The sequence below is a fragment of the Neodiprion virginianus genome, chromosome 4, assembly GCF_021901495.1.
Source record: "Neodiprion virginianus isolate iyNeoVirg1 chromosome 4, iyNeoVirg1.1, whole genome shotgun sequence".
Lineage (NCBI taxonomy): Eukaryota > Metazoa > Arthropoda > Insecta > Hymenoptera > Diprionidae > Neodiprion > Neodiprion virginianus.
Window position 1 is genome coordinate 20,918,322 of NC_060880.1, and position 21,485 is coordinate 20,939,806.

Consider the following 21,485-nt stretch of genomic DNA (forward strand, 5'->3'; position numbering starts at 1 on the left):
ATATTATGTTCTTGCGGGTGAAACCGCTAAATCGCCCCTTGACATGCCTCACTTTGGAGGGTAGTTTTACCCCCTTAAAGTGTTTAATGGCAGATAAAAAAAAAAATTCGTGTCACTTGGTTTTCAGTCTACTGTAACATATTACGAAAGAAATCAAATCGGAAATATCGACCTGGAATACCTTGCTTGTTACTCTTAGCTATACGCTCGGTAGTCCGGACGAATTCCAGTTACATATTCATGTTATAAACGCGGTTCGTTATACACTACCTGATGATAATTTGCAGCGCTAGCGAGAATCTACGTATCTGTGTGTAGCCATATATAATAATGAGCGCAGGCGAAGTTAACCCTGCCAAACTCAAATCTCGTGAAAAATCAATGGTCAGCATGGAATTTAAACTACGAAGCTCGGTGAGTATCGAATTTAGTCGAAAATTTTCGTCGATGAATTTACTATTCCCGCTGGGAATCTTTTTAACACAATTTCTCGACTTGTGTTGTATTTCGATACAGTTAGCCCAAGATGTATCGCATCCACCTTACACTGCTGTTCGTTATGGGGAACTTACATCAGTATTTTGATGGAAGAAATATTAATTCGCTAGTTCGTTATTCCTATTTCTTTAGTAGCCTTCACTACTTTCATTTTTCCTACTTGCGGATTATAACCAGCGATGCGCATTTATTACTTTTTGCTCTGGTGAACTAATAAAACGTAGTATTCAAATAACGACTTTTCTTTATACCGTAAGAAATATTGCGAGAAATGTCGATATGTCCCTAAGATGTCAGCAATTATAGGACTTTCTGGAAACAATTTGTCTCTCCGTGTACCACTCGTTCTATGGTGTGGTCCTTCTGGTAGGCACGTGCACGTAAACCTGTTTGGGTTAAGTCTTCCCTTGATATTATTCGATTATAGGGTTGACGTAAACAAGAATGAGCGTTTCCCAAAAACGGATAAGAGATAATAAAATATTTGGAGTGAAATATAAGAACGAATTGAAATGGAATTATAACCTTTGTTAAATACTTATACGTACATAAAAAGAGTCGCTAAACGATATATCAATCCATGAAATGTAGCAGATGATGCAAAATAAGTCTAATATTCAGGGACATCGGGCATCGAGGGTATGACACTTTTCTTTTCTTCTTCTCTTTTAAAATAAATTGTACATTAATTTTTGGCGTATCTTTATTCTTTTATACATTTCCTTTTCTTCTGTACATATCTTCTATCTGGTCATGTATATGTAATATATATATATATGTATATATGCGATGCACAGTCATCCTCTGCACCGTTAAATTACGCCATTTAAATAATCTCATTTATTTCAATTCGTACGGTCAACACGCAGGGGTGGTTCGCGAATAGAACGAGCATCTACACCTACTCGCGTTGTACATCTATACAATATATATATATATATATATATATATATATATATATTGTGTATAACATATAGCTGCGGCAGACCGAGATAAATGAACTTAACAGGGGTGCAAATTTCACCCTCAGCATGAGCTAGGCAAAAACCGTCGTCTCGTGTTCTCCAGATTACTATTTCTGCATATGTGGTATTAATTTCACCCCGTCTACCATTTTTCAGCATAAATTATTTTCTGTTTTTTTTTTTACAATCCTTTCGTTCCGTTCGTAAAAGTTTACCGAACTGCGACAGAACTATATAAAAATAATACCTGGATTTTAATAAACAAATAATTTTACATGAATGTGGATGGCTTTTTTTTTTCACGGTCAAATCAAAACTGATTTCGAATATGAGAAAATATAATGCTGATTTGTATTAATGAAAATTTTTGAAAAAGAAGATCAAAAAAGTGTATAACGTGGATATTAGTCCACGATTTTTAGACCCGGATACGTTGACTCCCAAATAATTGTGGCCCTAAAATGGGGGCAGGAAAGTCAGAAGGGTAAAACACAGAGGAATCTAAATTCCATTCTGACGGGGCTAACGATTATTCGAACCACTGCCGTTCCGGGTGTGTGCCGTGATATTTTGTCAAACTTTGGAGAGTGCCTGCCGGTGTTTGCGGGTGTAATTAGGGTCAGTCAGTCGGTCATGCGAACGTTGTATGAAAGACGAGCTTTTTATTAAAGGTATATCGTGCCGAAAGCATTATCCGCGAGAAAATATCTCTCGATCGTCAAAACTCAACTGGAATTGTTCGTAATGAGGATTTTTTACGCTCACATGTAGATGTTTTTTTCGTAATCCAGAGCTTTCGTTATTGGCGATTATTGAAGCGGGATATTTTCTAGAGTTTTGTAAATGGCGCAAAAACTTTTGAAGCTTCGACTCATCATTTATTGAGTTCTCGTTTTTTTTTTTTTTTTTTTTGGTATTTTTGAGAGGTTGGTTGGCCAAAAATCGACGCTTTTTATTAATTTTATTATGAAATAGTCCTGAATTGATTGTTCGTCAGATTATGATTCCAAACTATCAAGATCTCTTTGGAAATACTAAAATGTAAAATACGGGGGTCAAAAACAAAAAATTAATTATCGATGCTTTGATTCAAATGAATTGAAATTCGTTTGATTTCATTCTACATTGCCTGGTTTTACTCAGAATGCTATTGTCTACAAATTCTTTGGGACACTTTATTTTCGTCATAATGGCATCGAAGAATATCTTGCACAACATTGCAAGAATGTTTGATAGCAACATTGAATTAAATGTTCTACAACGGAAAGGGCATCTGTTTCAGTGGCTTTGTACAGAAAACTTTTTACTGAAAACTAACAAGTTATCGTAAAATGAAATCGAACTAATTTACGAAATTCTTGACAACACGGAGACGATTTCAATCGATGCATTGAAATTCAAGCCTTTGTGCAAAATTCCAGTACTTTCTATTTTTATAATTTTAGAAGGATTTTATTGGCTGAAGAACTTATAACGGTTTGACGAATACACAACGTGCAATCATCTCGTAATAAAATCTATGAAAAGTGTCAATTTTTGACAAATTAAGAAATGAAGAACCTCGGTACAACTAGACTTCCAATAATCCAGAAAAATTAAATACTGTTCAGATTCTTATTTTTTTCCAGCAAACTCTTAGTCTTAGAGATTTGTAAAAATGCATGATTGTTGACGATGGTTTGAGTTTCATAACCTGTGATTCGCATGATATCTTAATGACAAATAACAAAATGCAAGCCTTCTCAACAAAATGACTGCCAAAAAATTTTAATCAGACCAAAGGTGCTTCGAAAATCCCCAAAACAAGTGACTGATTTCGCTTCAAAATGGACTCACCTATTCACCAATGCCTTGCTTTTATTTGTTATCGGTGTCTCATGCAAATCACCGTGAATTTTTCCTAAAAATCGGATCTCCAGAGACAAGTTATTTAGACGTGTTGGATGATTCTGAACTGATCAAAAACCTACTGGTGGATTAAGATAACTTAGGTTAGACGAACTTGAGTCAGGCGAACTTGGGTCAGGATGACTCAGGTTGAACGAACTCAGGTCACGATACTTATTATGGGTAGGTTAGGTTGGGTTAGGTTAGGTTAGGAAGCCCAAACCATCGATATAAACATTGATTTTTCCCAAATCTCGCAAGACCAAAAGTACCTACGTCAGAAAAAAGTTAAAGTCCGACCACTTTTTGACTTTTCTGTATTATAATGAAAAAATCGGATTAATACTTGGACGGCGACCCCGCGATGTGAGTTTGAAGGAGCGAGGCGAGGTTATCGGGAGTGTCGAGGGGTTGGGAATTGGATACCACGCGGAGGAGTAGTGATTACTTTCTTATCACGGCAGGGAGAGGAAGACCATTATCACATTTATCACGTGCCCGAGCTTGCAGCTGGAGGCGGGAGGCGGAGGCCAAACCTCCGGCAAGTTGTCGGTGCGGTGGAAGGAAGGAAACAACCCTATTATTGAAACTTCAAGCCCCGCGAGCAATCATTCTGCAATTAGCAAAAGTGATTAAGTGCGGCGGGAGGCTAAGGCTAACAAGCTCCTCGCCAAACCTTACCCTCCCCTTTTCTACCTTTCCTCCCTCTCCGCCCGTTCCTTCCTCGCTGCAAAGTTCATTCGACACCTGCTTCAATTACTCTGCCAACCATCATCGCGATCTCTCTGTTCTACATATCCTCCGTACGACCGAAGACGGTCTGATTATTACCTATTTCACACCTCGAGATCCCAACTTATCCCTGTTTCTCCGCCTCGTCTCTCTCTCTCTCTCTCTCTCTCTCTGTGTATCTCTCATTAATCTTCGACATGTCTCAAATACTTACCGACAATTTACTAATTAGCCTGGAGAAATTTGTGCACATAGTTATACGTAGTCCTTCCGTTTATTCGAACCGAATCGAGTGTTTCGAACTTGGAAAATTCTAAACCCACCTGAAATGAGAATCTGATCCCTATTGTGCAGTTTCCGATTCGTAATGAAAATCCCCCACTCTTCATACTTCTATCTCGATTACACGAGTCGCGCGGAGCATTCGTGCATACGGAAGCTGGAAAATTCACCCCTCGCATACGGGCAAGCAAATGTGAAAAAGAGATACTCGCTGTGTTTTTTGTTGATAATTGTTGCAATCCGTTGTTCGCCCTGAAGCATTATCTGCACTTGCATCTGCATCACGTGGAACATTTTTTGGCGACCGAGGCGCCATTCGATGCGAATAGACTCGGTTCTAATGACGAAAGCTCAAGGGTAGCGAGCTTCGTTCACTCTGAGGGAGAACCGCAGGGCGCTCAGTCCAATTAAGATGTTTTTCACCGAGGTTCGTGCGCCGGGTTTTCTCCAGTTTAAAAGCATCCCCTCTATATTTATGTATACCTTCTTTCTTTCGTCGCGTTCGCCGTTCGGAATTCATATGCATACATTAATACATTTTGCGGGCACGTGCATAGGATGGCTACACGCCTAGGGGTGGAAAATTTCCGGCCAGCGTGTCTCTGAGAAGTCAAGATAACGCGTGTCACATTTTTCTACCAAAGTTTACGAGACATTTCCGCAACCAATAATTAATTATCAGGCGTAGAAAAAATAAATGATATGTCTGAACCAACTTTCTGGATTAGTAAGTCTCGGGGTGAAAGACAAATTATTATTACTGAGAAAACTAAAATGACCGAAAGATGATTTTCGCGAAACTAGGCCAGCGTAAATATTAGACAATTTATAAGTTCACTAAACGGAGCTGAAACTAATCGGATTAAGGTATCGAATCAAAAATATATCCGTGTTACAGGAAAACAATTTTAAAATGCTACTTTTCAACCGTACTTGAACACGTTTTACTATTTTTTTTTTTTTTTTTTTTACCGAAAAATTCCTAACATTCTTAAGATTTTAGTGAAAAACTGCTTGTTCCGAACGCGAATAAATTTCCTACTAATCTTCTCTCAGATACATTTTTTTATTTTTAGCTTGTCATGTTTTTAAATAAAAATCGGATCCGAGTGTTTGGAATCGTTGTAATAATTTACAATTTCTAACAAGCTGACGATTCTAAAAGATAACATCGCTGTTGTTATTGTTTAACTGAATTTAACCTAGATCATTTGCGGGGAATTTCTTTACAAATTAAACAAGCCATTGTTCATCATAATTGGTCAAGTAATGAAGATATTTTAGTTAAAAAAAAAAAAAATCGGGGATAATGTGATTTCTCTGATATTGTTAATTCGTTGAAATTTGTCATTCAGGGTTTGAGTTCTGTGTATTTAAAAAAATTTCCAGTATGCGCAGAGACTTTTTTAATTAAGTTTAACGTTAAATCAGCATCAGCGACACCTTTCGATGTATCTTTTTTTCTACAATTAATGAGAAACAAAAACCAAAAACGGTGAAATTGTCGACTGCGAACGTAAAAGCAAAACCTCCGACATTGTACAGGTGGAGACACGAAAATTTTGAGTGTACATGATATCCAGTTACGGATATATATTTTTGCCTGTCCGTCCGTATGCGGAGCTGTAATTTGCCGGGAGACGAAGAGAAGCGAAAGCGAAAGCAATAGCAAAAGCAGAGGCGCGTGTCGCGGGGTGGATAAAACGTCGGGGGTGCTTTTCGCCACTTAGCTCAACTGGTTGGGACGCGGTAAAAGCCACGAGAGTTCCTCTTTCCTCCCTTGTTCGGTTCTCTCGCCCCCATCGCGACCCCAAAGTCTCGTCGAGTCTCGTCAACACCGCAAGAAAAGTCGACGACGACGACGACGACGACGGTGATGTTGGCACTGATTCTAATCACGGATCAGAGATGAAGTAAACTGAAGACTCGAGTCGAGAGTCGAAAGTCGAGGGTGCGAAAGATGGGAGTGAAAGCTCTGCAGGACAAGTGTTTCTCTCTTTACTGTGTTGAAGAAATTTGCGAGCACATTTGCAGTGTGATTTTATTTGAAAAGATTGCTTCTTGCCGTTTATTAATTTGTTTCATTCGTAGACTGCGAGGATCCATCCATAAAAGATATATGCAAATGTTACGAGGAATTGAATTTTAAAGGTTTTGTAATGTATAAGTACGTATCAGGTCACGTTGTTGTAGTTTTAAGCCTGCCGTATTTTTGTCTAATATTTTAATTTTAATTCAACAGAAGAAAGGATATCATACAATCACTTTTGATTTCTCTGCTCGATACGCATTACAAAATTCCGCGTCCCAATTCCGGAATATCGTCATTTCTTCTTTGGATATTTTGTGTCCATACAAATTTTCGAGGATGTATATATGAAGGTTAAAAAAAAAAAAAACGCATTTTATCGGATATGTTATAGAAAATTCCTGTGAATCTTTACAACGATAGGGAGAAATTTATAACGGGACGCCGAGAGTAGAAGAAGAATAAAAAAAAGTAAGAAGAAGAAGAAGAAGAAGAAGAAGAGAGTAGAGTGAAAACGGGAGTGACGGACCCTCGCCGCCCTGTCAAGACAATAATGAATGAGGATATTGATGACGCCGAGCCGGGTGAAAACGTCGAGATTCTTATTCGCCTCGGGATGGCTAATCGATTGATAGCGACAAATGATGGGGAAATAATAGAAAAAAGTCGGAAAGAGATTTTCCCCCTTCTCTGCCACCCGTAGTGCAAAATAATCAAATCCCACTCTCGTCTGAAAACTCGCTTCTCAGCTCCAATGAAATTAACCCCTGACATCCATCTTGCGCAATCTTTTCGCATCCCTTTTCCGTCATATATAATATTCTACAAATTAATGTCAGCCTTTTCAAATCTCAGCGACGTATAAAATCGTGCCAATTTTTCGCGCATACTCATTATATACAGAATGAATTGCTAACGATAGAACGGGGATCCTCTTCCTTTACAGTTAAATGCGCATGCGCGCTACAATCCAAGAGCAGTTGTTTTGTCAGGGTGACCAACCGTCATGAACGTAACCTCGAAAATTTTGACAATTTTCGCTGGCAGTTGCGCTCAACACAGACAGCTGTCAATATTTTTTAGGTTACACATATCGCGGCGAACTGTCGTCTAAATTTATGACGGTTGGTCACCCTGGCAAACAACTGCTCCCGGATTATAGCGCATGCGCATTAAACTGTAGCAGATGACTGACCATTCTGTCGTTAGCAATTCGCTCTGTATGTATATACCTTGTTTCTTATATTTGGTTCTATTTTTTTTTTCCCGCACTCTCATAATTCGGTTCGATTCCCGAGTGTAAAGTACAATATTTATCAATAAGTGAACGAGTGAATAAATGAACGGACCGGGTATAACCGTGGGTATATGTATACTATAGAATAAGGATCCGGGAAGATTGCCTCGGCAATAATCCATAGCCTCGTTCTTATATGCCGCGCGTTGCTCGGCGAACGAAGTGAATGCAGAGAACTTTTCCTGGGCTGAACTGAAGAATCAACCGCTCGCCCTTTCGATGTTTTTCTTCCCCCGAAATCTGATTAAAACATTACGAGACCGTGGCAGCGGGAACTAGACGCCGAAGAAAGGGAACCAGGTCCCCCAGGTGTGTCCGAGGAGGGAATTAGCCTTCGCGAAAAGTGAAAAGTGTATTTTTTCTTCCCTTATTTCTTTCTTTTCTTCTTTCCTTCTTTCCACAAGGTTCCTTTATATTTTTGCCGGAGTTTCGAGAGTTCGACTCGCGTGCTGGATTATAAAAATTTCACATTCCAACCGCGGTTTCGCCGGGCAAAACTGATATTTGATGTATACCCTTGTACAAATCCCGAACATATACATACGCACACATATGTATACATGTATATAATATGTATGTATGTATGTGCATTTCGAAAAGTTTCTCCACCGTTATTCATACCCGTGTATGCCCGGTTCCTTCGGGAATCAAACCGCGGGAACCGAGAATCGGGGGAGCGACAGAAAGATTATTATCATAACTTTTTTTCCTCAATTTCTTTATTTTCTGCATTCTATATTCAGGCCCCAGTTCTTGTATGAAGTATGTTAAAGTGCGTATTGAGAGAAGATAATGTAATTGATTAAAAAGTTGGTAAGATGAAACCGCTGAGTTGATAATGTGCAAAGATAATAGTTAGGTTGATCTAATCGAACTTTATTGAGAGAATATTTTCTCAATTTGATGGTAAAGAAAGCGGGAGGAAAGAAAAGTTTCGAAATTGAAAAAATTACGCATCAGTAATGCAATCGATCGATTCTTCTTTTTTTTCCCCTCTTAACGTGAATTGTGTATCTTTGGAAAAAGAAATTAAAAAATGCGGTGAAAGAGTAGAATTATTACACATCTTTCACGAATTTTCGAAAACAATAAAATACAGTTCGTAGATTTTGAAAATTCCGAAAGTCGTTGTGTAGAATCGTAAGAATAATTACATAGCATTTTGTTACTTCGACTTTTCTATTTTCTTGAATTTCAAAATTGTCAAGTACCACTTGAACAAGTAGATGATTTGTGAGAATGTTTTGAGTACGGAATTCGATATTGTCACTCGACACGTTGTTCCCCAAAAATAAGAACTTCCACTCACAAGAAAAAACTATGTCTTATTTATTACAATAGTAATATGCACCTTTTTCGAATCCCTTTGTTCAATCTGAAGCGAAAATGTTTTCGACGCAGGAAAAACAGCCTGTTCCTTTCGTTTGATAAAAACATTTTCATCACAGATTTCATCAGAATAATAAAACAAAAAAAAAAAACCATATTCAAGATTTAATGAAGATATCTATCGTGCATATAGATTGTCCTCCAAAACAATCAACACTTAATTTCAAAATACAAAATGTAACGGTTAATAAGGCGTAAATATTATGTATAACATTGAAAGGTAAAACCGATTTATTTATGTTAAATTATGAATAAGAGTGTAAACAAGATATTACGTTTCTTAAGATGAATAAGAATTTGATTCCATACTGTACAGTATTGTTCCTAAAAAAAAAAAAGCGTACGTTGATAAATTTTGTCGATTTGAAAGCAAACTTTTCGGTTTTCCCCGCAAATGTATACGGCCACCGGTAAAAAGGACTGCTTTGAGCTAAGGGTGCACTTGACTGTTTCAGGTCCGTCGTTCTGGGGCCTGATAAACCCGCAATGGTCGCTGTGCAGCAAAGGGCGAAGGCAGAGCCCGATAAACGTGGAGCCGGACAAATTGCTGTTCGACCCTCACCTGCGTCCGTTGCACGTTGACAAGCACAAGGTGAGCCCGGAAATTATAGCTCTACCTTTCATTTATCCTTCGTCCTGGCCTGACCGACTCCCTCTTCTCCCTTCTCCTCCTCCTTCTCCTTCTCTTCGTCCTCGCGGTGCGACACGTCGCTCCTAGATCGATCTGCAAGCCCACACCGGAATCCGACCCCCACCTTTCTGCCCGCCGTCCGTTCTTCCTTCCTTCCTCCCTTTGGACCTGATTAAATAAAGCGAATCGATCGCCGCTATATAAGCTAGTTCGAACCCTGACCGAATACACCCCTAGGCTCCTTTCGGGGTGAAAGATTCGCGGCTGCCTTATACCTCCACCCCTACCCCCCGTCCACCCCCTGTTATCTTTCCCCCGATCGTCGTTACTTCTTCGCTTTTATACTTCTTTTCCATCGCCGTTTTGCTTCCATCTTGTTTCCAAGTCAATTTCTTCGTTTTCTCTTCTCTATCTCTTTTTCTTTTCTTCTCTACTCTCGTCGTTCTTTCTCATTTTTAAGAGTGGAGGCGCGCGCTGAAAATTTACCTTTTTTTTCTTCTTCTTCCTCTTCCTCCTGCCAATTTTAAATTGGATCGGTATTTGGTTTAGTGTTTTTTTCCTTTTTGTGGTTTTTTGGCTCTTGTTTTCGACGAATGGTTACGAACATTTACTTTCGGTTCGGTTCTGTAGAAAACCCAACATCCATTGTAACAAAAAAAGATGAATTTCGACAAAAATGCATAATTTCGAAGCTCATTATTCGAATTTTCATAACACAATCGAAAAAAAGAAAATTACAACATCTCTTTCGTTTTTTTTTTTTTTTGTTATTTTTTCTCGATCGATGACTTACGCATTGGAAGAAAAGGACAAAAAAATGTATACGAATGTTATCGAAATATTCACTGGAGTTATCATGTGTACACAATGATGTTTTTTTTTTCTCGCAATCATTTCACCTACGAAATTTTTGCCGATTTTCGTATACTAGTACGGGTAAAAATACACACACACACACACGCACACGCGCGCGCGCGCACACACTATCATACAACGACACTTATACGGATTTTGATTTAAAAAAAAAAAAATCAAAACGGAAGAAACAATAAATTACGCCCGTATATCGAGTGTTTCCAAGTATACAACGCTCTAATTTTGGATTGCCCACCCCTAAGGGGAACAAATATGGGTAAAACAGATCTACTGAGACATAGTCAAGTCAGGTCATTTTATCGCTTTAACGTGACTCCGGGACGCGATCACTGAACTCTTCAGCACGTGTTATAAACAACGTAGCAACAGCTTGGCCAAATCCACACAACTTAGAAGCATGGGCAGTTCCAGCTCACTCGCAAGAACCTATCGATAACTCGGTAGCTCTGTATTACCGATATTTGTTCCCTTCAGTGGTAGGCAACCCAACATACTGCATTCGTAATTTTTATCCCGTAATCTCGATGATTTTCCGAATTACGGAAAATATGAGGAGAAAGACAAAGAAAAAAAAAAAAAAACGACTCTCGCCGTAAAAATTTACATTGATCGATAATACGTGATTCGCGTGTAAAAAACACTGCAGCACAAGCTATGAAAACTTTTACGTGATGAGTTTCCCCTGAGTTTCTGGGATGGGAATTGATGTTGTTGTTGCTGCTGCTTCGGCGATAACGAACAATGCGTATAGGTATAATATTATAACACGTTAAACGTGTAAACGTTGAATGGGGGAAGATGCAGAGTCGTTGGTGGTGGAGTATGGGAAGAAGAAGGGGAAGCGGAGTGGATGGATCCCTGTTAACTCGCGGCAGGGGGTTGCAGGGTGATAAACCGTTGACAATAGAATTTCAACGAGGCTTTTCGGTCTCTCGAATTCACCTACAACTTGCTCTGCCCTAACAGAAAGTTTTCCCCCTTCCTCCCTACAAACGCATATCATGTACGTAACAATATACAAAATACATCATTACGCGCATATGCATAGGTACACACATTGATCTTAGCATGGTATATTTGACACGGAATTTCTGATACATTCGTCGATTACACCATCAGCCTCGTTTCTTCGACTTCTTTTATTCTTTTTTTCTTGCCTAGTTTACGAAACTGCCCCTGTGATCTAGAAAATAGGATTGACATAATAAAAACAAATAAAAGCAATTAGGAAAAATCGAATTCAGGTTCAAATAACTCTGATCTCTCAGTCTGGGAAATTCTTCACTCAAGATGGACACGTTCTTAACTTTATATACAGGTATATAAACTGTACCGTTTATAAGGTATATATACACGTTTCGCTAAGAAGAAGAAGAAGAAGAAGAAGAAGAAGTGGTTGAAGTCAGCTGCAAGCCAGCCCGCCACGCGGTTTAAGGTGATGAATAAATGTTTCCATAATGGAAAATTAGTGTTCAGCGAAGAGTGTGTGTATATACATATATACCCATATATAGTTGTATATGTATATATAGATTATACATATATATGCGTATATAGACGTACATATATACGGTATATATGTACATTAGACGCTAAATAGGCGGTCTCATAATTAATAACTTCGTTATCGAATTAGCGAACTTTCCGCCGCTCCGCTTCGCGTCGAAGCCGCTTGGGTGCAACAGATTTTTAAGATTGTAATATAATAATACAACTTATACGTATACATGTAAAACTTATACATACAGAGGATGAAAATTTTAACAGACACACACACGCGAACACAATTGATTTCTAAAATCGTTGCATACCTCTATTAACCAATCGAACGTACGTAATGATATTAAATACCGGGAGTTTTCTGTGAAACTCATCACACATCGCCAAAAGACAGGCAAACGAAGGTGCGTTCTGAATACGTACAGCGATTAAAAATGCGTCGGACGGCGAGTTTCGAAGGAAATTTCCGGTGTGAATATTTGTGTGATATCATTGGTTTCAAGGCGAGGAAAAAACGTTTCTTCTTCAGCTTCCTTTTGGTTTTTTCTTCGGGGGTGGGTTGTTATTACGAGTGGACTCTCTGAGGTCTAGGCTGACGTCATCACGCCACCCTCTGGATATACAGTACCTTCGGCTTTATCCCCCGATCATTTTGCGAATTTATACGCCATTTAACCCGGTTGAAAACTTTGGCACTTAAATTAAACAATAGAACGAGTCGAACGTATGTCTTTCGCCCCTCGAGCTGCTCGCCCCCTTTTCCCTTTTCCCTTTTCCCTTTAACCGTGTTCCTGTTCGACCTTCTATATACCGCCGGTTCTCTTCACTCCCTGCGGAGGAGTACATTTCGAAAAAGACAAAGAATAGGAATTTAGAGGGAAATATATATACGAAAACTCGAAATTTGTCGGGCGAATGGGGGATTAAGAAGATTTGATTTATCTGCCGTGAAGATTAATTTTGAGCCAATTGCAGTGTGAAAATTATTAAACAGAGCACAGATTGTTTGAAATTTATTTCACGTACATATGACGCGGGAAGAAACTGAGAAGATTGTATATTTTGAGCTGGATTATTTGAAAAATCAATTTTCGATCTTTAGAAAAGTTTTAAAAAATTCGATCACAAGCCCAGAGTGATCCGAAAATTTACGTAAATCAAAAGTCTAACATTCGTAAACGGGATTGATTTCTTCGAAGAATTATTTAAAATCTAACCTTTGCCTGTATTACAGTTCTTAAAAAATTGAATCCTGAATTTGAGAAATTTTAAAAATTAATCGTCAATCTTTATAACCTTTTTCGATTCGAACAATATAATGCCGAACAGCAGCGCTTGTGTAAAGTGAGAATCGATGAAAATTGAATGTTTTTCGCACCACGGATTACTTGACAATAATATACAGTGTAATATATGTATATACATGTATCGTATGTATGTAATGTATACACCAGAGTATCCGAACAGCGTTTGTCGCCCGTAAATTGGAGTCGCGTGTGCGGCACCACGCCTGATAATATTCAGCCCCGTTCCGGGAATGAAAAAATGTCACGCTGTTATAATGTCAGCTGGGGCTGGAGTAGAAGGAGGAGAAGGAAGAGGAGGAGGGATAAAGCCATCGCAATCCGTGCCAAACTCTCTGTACATAAGCCGTGTGCAGATTTTCTTCGTTCCATTTCCGTCTATCCGCACATTATTTAATTTTTTATTTCGTCTTTTTATATTCACGCCATTTTTTTTTTTTTTTTCATATTTTTTCCCCACTTTTTCTTTTACCTTCAATGTAGTTTCAGAACTTTTGCCATTTCCGTGTATACATAGCCACCCATAACAAATTTAATCCCTCTCTCTCTCTCTCTCGCTCTGTCGCTCTCTTTTTCTCAATTCTTTCCCTTCTTCTTCTTCTGCACTTTTTTTTCCCCATACGCGGAGCATGTGAACTAGAAAGTTTTTTTTTTTTTTTCAATCTTCATCTTGTTCTTTGTCCCGGGTAAAGAAGTCTGAGCCAAAAAACTGTAAAAAATGTACGAAGTTTACATCGAACAAGATAAGAACTTTTGCGCTCGCCGCGTTTTCTCATGTCGATGATGCATATTCGAAATTATTATACCTACAACGCGCGACTTGTATGCTTAATTAATTAATCATATGACTGAAATTTTTTTTCTGTTAAATTTATGCAAGATCCGCGCGGCTTTACGATTTACGCAACAATTACAAAGCCATTGAAGCAAAAAATGAGTAGTTAACAAGAAAAAACACCAGAAGTTGTTACAAACGCAAACGCAAAAAAAAGTATCGCAACACTGTTTTGATAAATGAACTGGACAAATGCCGCCCGTAAAGATAATCCCGATCTTTTTTCATTCGGTAGTCTCTTTGTCTTTTTTCCGTCACAACGAACACTATTAATTGTAATTGATATTTTGATTCATACGACCGTCTCTAATGACCGTTAAAGGCGTCGACAGTTCAACCTTCTGTCGGTGAACAGACACGGGTGAAAAAAAAAAAATTAAAACAGCCAAGAAAAAACGTCGCATGTTTATTCATTTATGTTAATTGTGGCGTCGCGGCATCGGTCCTACGAATAGTTGTTATATTTTGATTATTTTTTCTTCTTATTTATTTATTTTTTTCTTTGCATTCTTCGGGATTCCGGAGAGAGTGTATAATAAAAATGTATATACGTTTGCATGTATCTATAATGTATAATCTATACGAATGACTAGCCGTATATCTAATGAGTATAATATCATTAAACCGCGCACCTTGAAGTCGACTATGTAACCTCTGATTATATAAATGTCAGAAGTGGGAAGAATTTTAAGACTATATTCACGAGCCATTTAAAGAAAAATGTAGTAATAATAATAACAACAATAATAATAGTAATAATAAGATAAGACAAGGCGACAAAATCGCGACTCGATTAGCATTTCATTATGTCATACATATAATTATGAAAATATCCGAAGTTACGATTCTTACTCATCGTAGAAAAAGAGAAAACTTGAATGATAACTGCATGTAGATAAGTCCACCAATTATCAACACGTGAACGAGACGTGAAAAAATCGATTTGTCTGAAATTTTTACCTCTGTAATATGTACTGAGATTGAAAAGTTGACCAAGTTTGAACCTTCTAGGTTTTACCGTTCGCGAGAAATGCCGTGTCAAACTATCGTTTCGACCTAATTGTGGTTTAAACTCGAATTGTTTTCGTATCGTTATCGGGATAAAAAAAAATGAGGAAAATATTGGTATTTTGTGTGAAGAATTCTCACCTTTCCGAATATGTTCGCGCAGTTCCGAATATATGCAGTCGACTCGTGAACTGCCGCTAAATGCATCTAATGGTCCAGAATTCAAAGAAGTAAAAAAAAAGCGAATTCCAAAAAGAGAGTATGTATTATTTACAGACCTTTATCAGTTGAACGTAGCTCACGTGAAATTCTACGGCCATTCCACTCTGAAAATTTGAGTTCCTCGCTGAGAAAATCCAAAGTAAGATAAATTTTAGTGGCCCCTGAAAACACCGGTTTTTTTTCTGCCGAAAAACGTGTTTTTAAGATGGATTGCGAACAGTTATCCAGAAATGAATAACATATTCGGATAGGTGAGAATTTTTCACATAAGATACCTATATTTTCATAATTTTTTTTATGCCGATAACGATACGAAAGCAATTTGCGTTTAAACCTCAATTAGGTTGAATGATAAACTTTGATGTAGCATTTCTTGCAGACGGTAAGTCCTAGAAAATTCAAACTTGGTCAACTTTTCAATCTTAGTACACGCTACAAGAGGTAAAAATTTCTATACACAAAATAAAAATAATAACAGATTCGTATTGTGTAAAAAGTACAGACACAGAGAAAAATATGACGTAAATCCAACTCTCGATATGATTTGCAGTTTGTGCCGATATAAAACAGTATAAATCTTACGTACTTGAAGCGAAGTTCAATATAATCATTCGATATTTTCAATCACCAGAGAACGGATGACGTTTGTTTATATTATACGTATAATTTATATATTTTTTTCTTACCACATCGTATTTTATTTCATTGCCTTGCCATTTGAATATTGAATTCGATAATAACTGTCAAACCGTCATAGTCAATTCTAATAATTTTTATACGTGCATACGGATATACATAATATATTGCTGACATTTGCTATTTATTGATTTTCAATTCATCGTTAAGTTGAAACTCTTAATCGTATAACGTATACGTATATGATAATATTTCCATCTTGACTCTTCAGACTTTCGTATTTTATTGTTTTTATTCATCCTTCGTTGCAAGCCATTTGTCAATGTGCATATTGGTAAAAAAAAAAAAAGAGTTAATTCGTGGAGTAACCAAGCAATCAGGGAACACATTTTTCACGACAAACATAAAGAAGAGGAAAAAAATCTTGAATTGCACAAAAAATAAATACCGTCAGAATAATTCCAATGTTCGAAAACGCGAAGGTAATAAAGAAGTGCAGTTTTACGATCGGCATGATTTTACCGAAACGGAATTCAGCCGCTGTGCTGTAATATGTGTAACTAAAATAATACGCAAGTAAAAATATGGTAAAAGGATTGCATGAGTGAAAGAAAAGTGATTCGGAACTGCAATAAAAGAATCGAATTATAGTTTCAATGAAAACGTGTATGGTCTGACCTCTGGCATTCGAAGTCTATCATTGGCATCTGCATCTTTTCACGGTACGGTAATAAAGCCAACTAGCTAACACGCCTCACCGGTAGAAATGAATAGCATATAAATGTTCTCACTCCATCAGCGCGACCGGGAACCGATCACCACTCGTTATTTGATCTGGACGGTGAACAGTCATTAACTGTAAGCAAGTCACACTTGCAGGCCAATTAATCCCCCTCACCTTACATCTGCCGCCATCTCTGTAAATCGGGGCCTGATGATTGTTCCGAATACGTCAACGTCACTGTCACCTAATTCCCGTCATGTAAGACAAATTAGCGACGTCTCGTTATCACAGCTGAATTATTACAACACGGATCTTGGAAGACCGGCATTTTCTTTTTTTTTTATCTCTCGCTCTTTGTTTCTTTCTTCCTCGTCACTCCGGATAGACACACCATTTATTTATTTTTTTTCTTTTTTTTTCTCTCTAGCCATTTTTATCCACACTCTTCTTCTGTAAACGGTTTTTTCTTTTTGCAGATAGTAAAAAGGCATTAATCGAATCTTAAGTTATTACATCGTCGTGATTTTTTTATTTTTGTAATTTTTGGCTCATTTCGAGGAGTTGATACGTTGTAGTAGTGACGTGTGATTTGCAGAATGTTGTCCGAAAAAAGAGGGTTTTATCATTTTTGTTGGAGTCATAAAGTACCGGTAATAGGGGGGGAGAGAGAGAGAGAGAGAAAGAAAGAACACTGATCACGTATTATTATACTGGTCAGATTTTAGAAGCTTGGTGAATTGGTAATTAATACTTTTTGTTAGCTTAATTACCAAACGCTATGGCACATTAAACGTTTAGAAAATTAACGTATTCACACAACAAGTCTGTGGAAGAATTCTAACCTTGGATGAAAAGAAGGTAAATATAAAAAAATCCACTAGGTACAGAAGATCCGATCTACATTCACCATCTTCGAACGATGACTCTCATCTAGATCTGTAAAGTAAGGAAAAGTTTCTCCTTCCTTGCCAAATAAATTCCTGAATGTCGTTCCACAGTGAGGAAAATAATAGCCACCGATGACGACGTGTTGGGATTAATAACACTGTTAAACGACTTGTCGCATTGTTTCTGTTCGTAGGTTTCCGGTCATCTGCACAACACGGGTCAGTCGCTGGTGTTCAGAGCCGACCGTGAGGCGAAGGTCCGAGTTAACATAACGGGGGGACCGCTGGCGTATCATTATCAATTCGAGGAGATTTATATTCACTACGCACTCGACAATAACCACGGCTCCGAGCATCGCGTCAACAACTACGCTTTTCCTGCCGAGGTAAGTCGAGTCGCTGTATTATTAGTCGAACCTCGAATCAGCTACGTGCATTCAGTCCGCACAGGCACGTGGCCGGATCAAGAGAGGGGACCCATTGTCGGCGTCGATGAGTTACGGAAACAGTAGATCCGATCTTCGAACAGATAAGAGTCGTTAACACTAGTCGTACAAACAGGCCCGGTCAAATGACCGATCACACTACGGAAAGAACAGGGATAGGTATGATACGTGAAGTGACGGTGGAGTCAATGGTGAACTGCCTCGTCAAATCCGGCCAAACTTCCTGTCCCCTTTCCTCTGGCAGTAACGCAAGATCGACAAAAATCGTCTCACCTTGATCGCGGCGCGTTATTGTGGCGGAGGACTTTTGGAGAACGGTTTTTACCGTCCGAGTGGAAAGAACCGATCCAGTGTGATCAGTGTCGCGCCGAACGTCGTGACGAAGAGAGGTAGGCTCCTCGGTACGATACCCAATCGCAATGTCCGTAAACTGGGCGAAACCGCGACCCATCGACATCGAGTTCGTCAAGCTGACGTACGCGACGCCTCACAGGTCACGGAAGCAGGGCATGAAGCAGATCCTGAAGGGAGTTTCGGGCCGCTTTCGATCCGGTGAGCTCACCGCGATCCTTGGACCTTCGGGGGCCGGGAAGACCTCGCTTTTTCACATCCTCACGGGATTTCACCGCACCAACGTCACCGGAGAGGTGCGGTATCTGGGGACCGACGGGTCCGTCGACTTCGAGGAGTACCGAAAGGCCCTGCGTTACATCCAGCAGGAGGACAAACTCTATCCAAGCTTCACGGTAATCGAGGCGATGCGCATAGCTGCCGAGCTCAAGCTCGGGGTACACGTTTCGGCAGCCGACAAATGCAGGATAATCGAGGACACGCTGAAGACCTTCAACATGACCAGGGTGCGGGATGTGCGTTGTGACCTGCTCAGCGGGGGGCAGCAGAAGCGGCTCTGCATCGCCGTGGAACTCGTCGACAATCCGGGGGTCGTTTTCCTCGACGAGCCCACCACGGGACTCGACTCGTTGCTGTCCACCGAGTGTATCGCCACCCTGAAGACCCTAGCGGCCGACCAGCGAACCGTTGTCTGTGTCATCCATCAGCCAAGCGCTGCCATCTTCGAGGCCTTCGACAAGGTGTATTTCCTCGCCGACGGAAAGTGCGTCTATCAAGGTCCGCCGGGAGAGACCGTTTCCTACTTCAGGGAACTCGGACTATGCTGTCCACTCTATCACAACCCCGCCGACTACGTCACCGAGGTCATAAGCAACAAGCTCGAGTTCATCGAGGAGCCCGAATTCGTCGAGGAGTCGGTCGACAAGGTCGATTCGGCGTGGGTCGAACGGCGGCCGGCCGCTGCAGAACGCACCAGATTGTTCGTATTCGAGTTTCACAAGTTCATCGTACTCTTGAAACGGTGTGTTCTTCAGCTTATCAGACAATGGAGCGACGTTCAGATGAAAATTGGGCTGAGCATTCTACTCGGCATTGTACTGGGCGTCATGTTTCGCGACGCCGGTAATAACGCCTCGAAGAGCTTCGACAATATCAGGTTCATGATATGCTCCTGCGTCGTTCTCAGCTACACGACGCTCATGCCGGCCGTCTTGCGGTTCCCGCTCGAGCTGCAGGTTCTTCAGAAGGAGCACTTCAACAACTGGTATCACCTCAGAACCTACTTTGCCGCGGTCAACTTCGTCGGCATACCCTACCAGGTTGGCCTCTCCCTAATCTACTGCGGTATAAGCTTCGTGCTTACGGGTCAGCCCATGGAGCTGATGAGGTTCCTGATGTTCTACCTCATCGGCGTTTGTACCGCGCTCACGGCCGAGTCGATCGGTCTGCTTTTCGGGACCCTGTTCAACCCCGTTAACGGGACCTTCTTTGGAGCAGCAACCCTCGCCGTGATGATATCACTCGCCGGGATCGTACCGCTGTTCCAACACATGTCGGCCTTCATGTACAACATCAGCTACCTCAGCTTCCTTCGATACTCCCTCGAAGGTATGACAGTGGCCGTTTACGGTTTCGGACGCGAGAAGCTGCCTTGTCCCGCCGGTGTCGATTACTGTCACCTTAGTTACCCGAGAAAGATCATGAGCGAATTGTGCATGGACGATTCTCGATATTGGACAAACGTCGGTGTTCTCCTTGTAAACTTTTTCGTTATTCGTATTTTGTCATGCTTTGCTCTTAAGAGGAGACTCTCACAACCCTGTTGAAAACTGTCATTTACCAGTGCGCGTAGTGGTGCTATTGTATAATTTATTTTCTATACCTATTACGAATATTTGTGATCCAACTATATTTTCGCAGCTTGAGAAGAGGAGAATGTAGTAAAAAAAAAAAAAACTTTGTGACTGAGTTGTAAGATCGTTGACCTTGGTGTACACAAGTGTCGGCAAATTTATTTTTATTCATTATTTTCTTCATTTTTATTCACCTATAATTTGTGAACATATTGCATGGATGATGGATGTTTCTTTTTTTTTTTTTTTTTTAATTTGGTGAAAAGTTTGGGTACTGTTGAATGACGTTTTTTTAACAACGCGTGGTCGTCTTACGTGTGAGAAATACAGGAATGTGAAGGGCGTTAAGCTGTTATTCCAACAGAACGTGAGAATGATGCGTATAATTGCTATTGTTAATATTGTTATATCGATAAGTCAATTCGTTGAAAAATCAAATAAAAAAAAATTCGTAAGATAATAAATATACAAAGTAGTCGGACGATTAATCAGTGATCAGCAACGAGAAGAAGAAGAAACGTAGAAAAAGGTGAAAAACAAAAACCAACTTGACCGTGTCGAACGAACGAATCTTAACAGCGAAACACTTTTTTTTAACGATGCGTAATTATTACCTCCGTCTCCGATCGTGATAACAATTTTTTTCCTTTCGATTCTTCTTTTCTCCCTCTTTTCGTTATTCAATCTTTTACATTGAATACAAATTGTTCATATTCGCTTAATAGTCGGTGATTAAATTGGAAAAGAACCAGCTTAAGTAGCGATTAACGTATAATACCGTGTGACGTAAGTAAGACGGAGGTAAGCGATTTTTTAGCAATACATAGAATATCGAAGAAACACGTTTACTAAGTATTCGTACACAATCTTGCTTCACGTGTCTATGAATTTTATTCTGCATGTTTTAAAGCGAGGATTTGAAATTTATTCAGTTTCATTTGCTTTTTTTCAACCATATCTTTTCTCGATTTTCAATACCGAATTCCTCTGCACACGTGTATTAATATCAAAGTCAATCGCTGAAGAAACAAGCCGCGGTTCGGTTTATTCAACTTATTTTGCTATTTGAGCTTATTTTTCAACCTATGCATTTATCCATATTGTAATTGAATTTTTTTCAAACCCGTAACCAG

General features: G+C 39.4%; 2 protein-coding genes across 7 annotated transcripts in view; both read left to right on the top strand.

Moving 5' to 3' along the window:
• Positions 1-21,485, top strand: part of LOC124303059 (carbonic anhydrase-related protein 10) — a 91,648-nt gene that overhangs the window by 51,683 nt on the left and 18,480 nt on the right. For 5 of the 6 annotated variants that reach the window (XM_046759801.1, XM_046759803.1, XM_046759802.1 and 2 more), the window contains 2 exons: positions 9,535-9,671; positions 17,897-18,088. In XM_046759801.1, coding sequence (XP_046615757.1) covers positions 9,535-9,671; positions 17,897-18,088 — 329 coding nt within the window. The remainder of the gene's footprint in view (positions 1-9,534; positions 9,672-17,896; positions 18,089-21,485) is intronic. The other variant, XM_046759805.1, reaches the window with a different exon arrangement.
• LOC124303049 (ATP-binding cassette sub-family G member 1-like) lies at positions 18,252-20,855 on the top strand. Its single transcript, XM_046759777.1, has one exon. It carries the CDS (start codon positions 18,568-18,570, stop codon positions 20,323-20,325), a length of 1,758 nt encoding a protein of 585 aa, XP_046615733.1. The 5' UTR covers positions 18,252-18,567; the 3' UTR covers positions 20,326-20,855.

Coding starts and splice junctions, on each gene's coding strand:
- LOC124303049 (XM_046759777.1), top strand. CDS start 18,568: ATGTCCGTAAACTGGGCGAAACCGCGACCCATCGACATCGAGTTCGTC.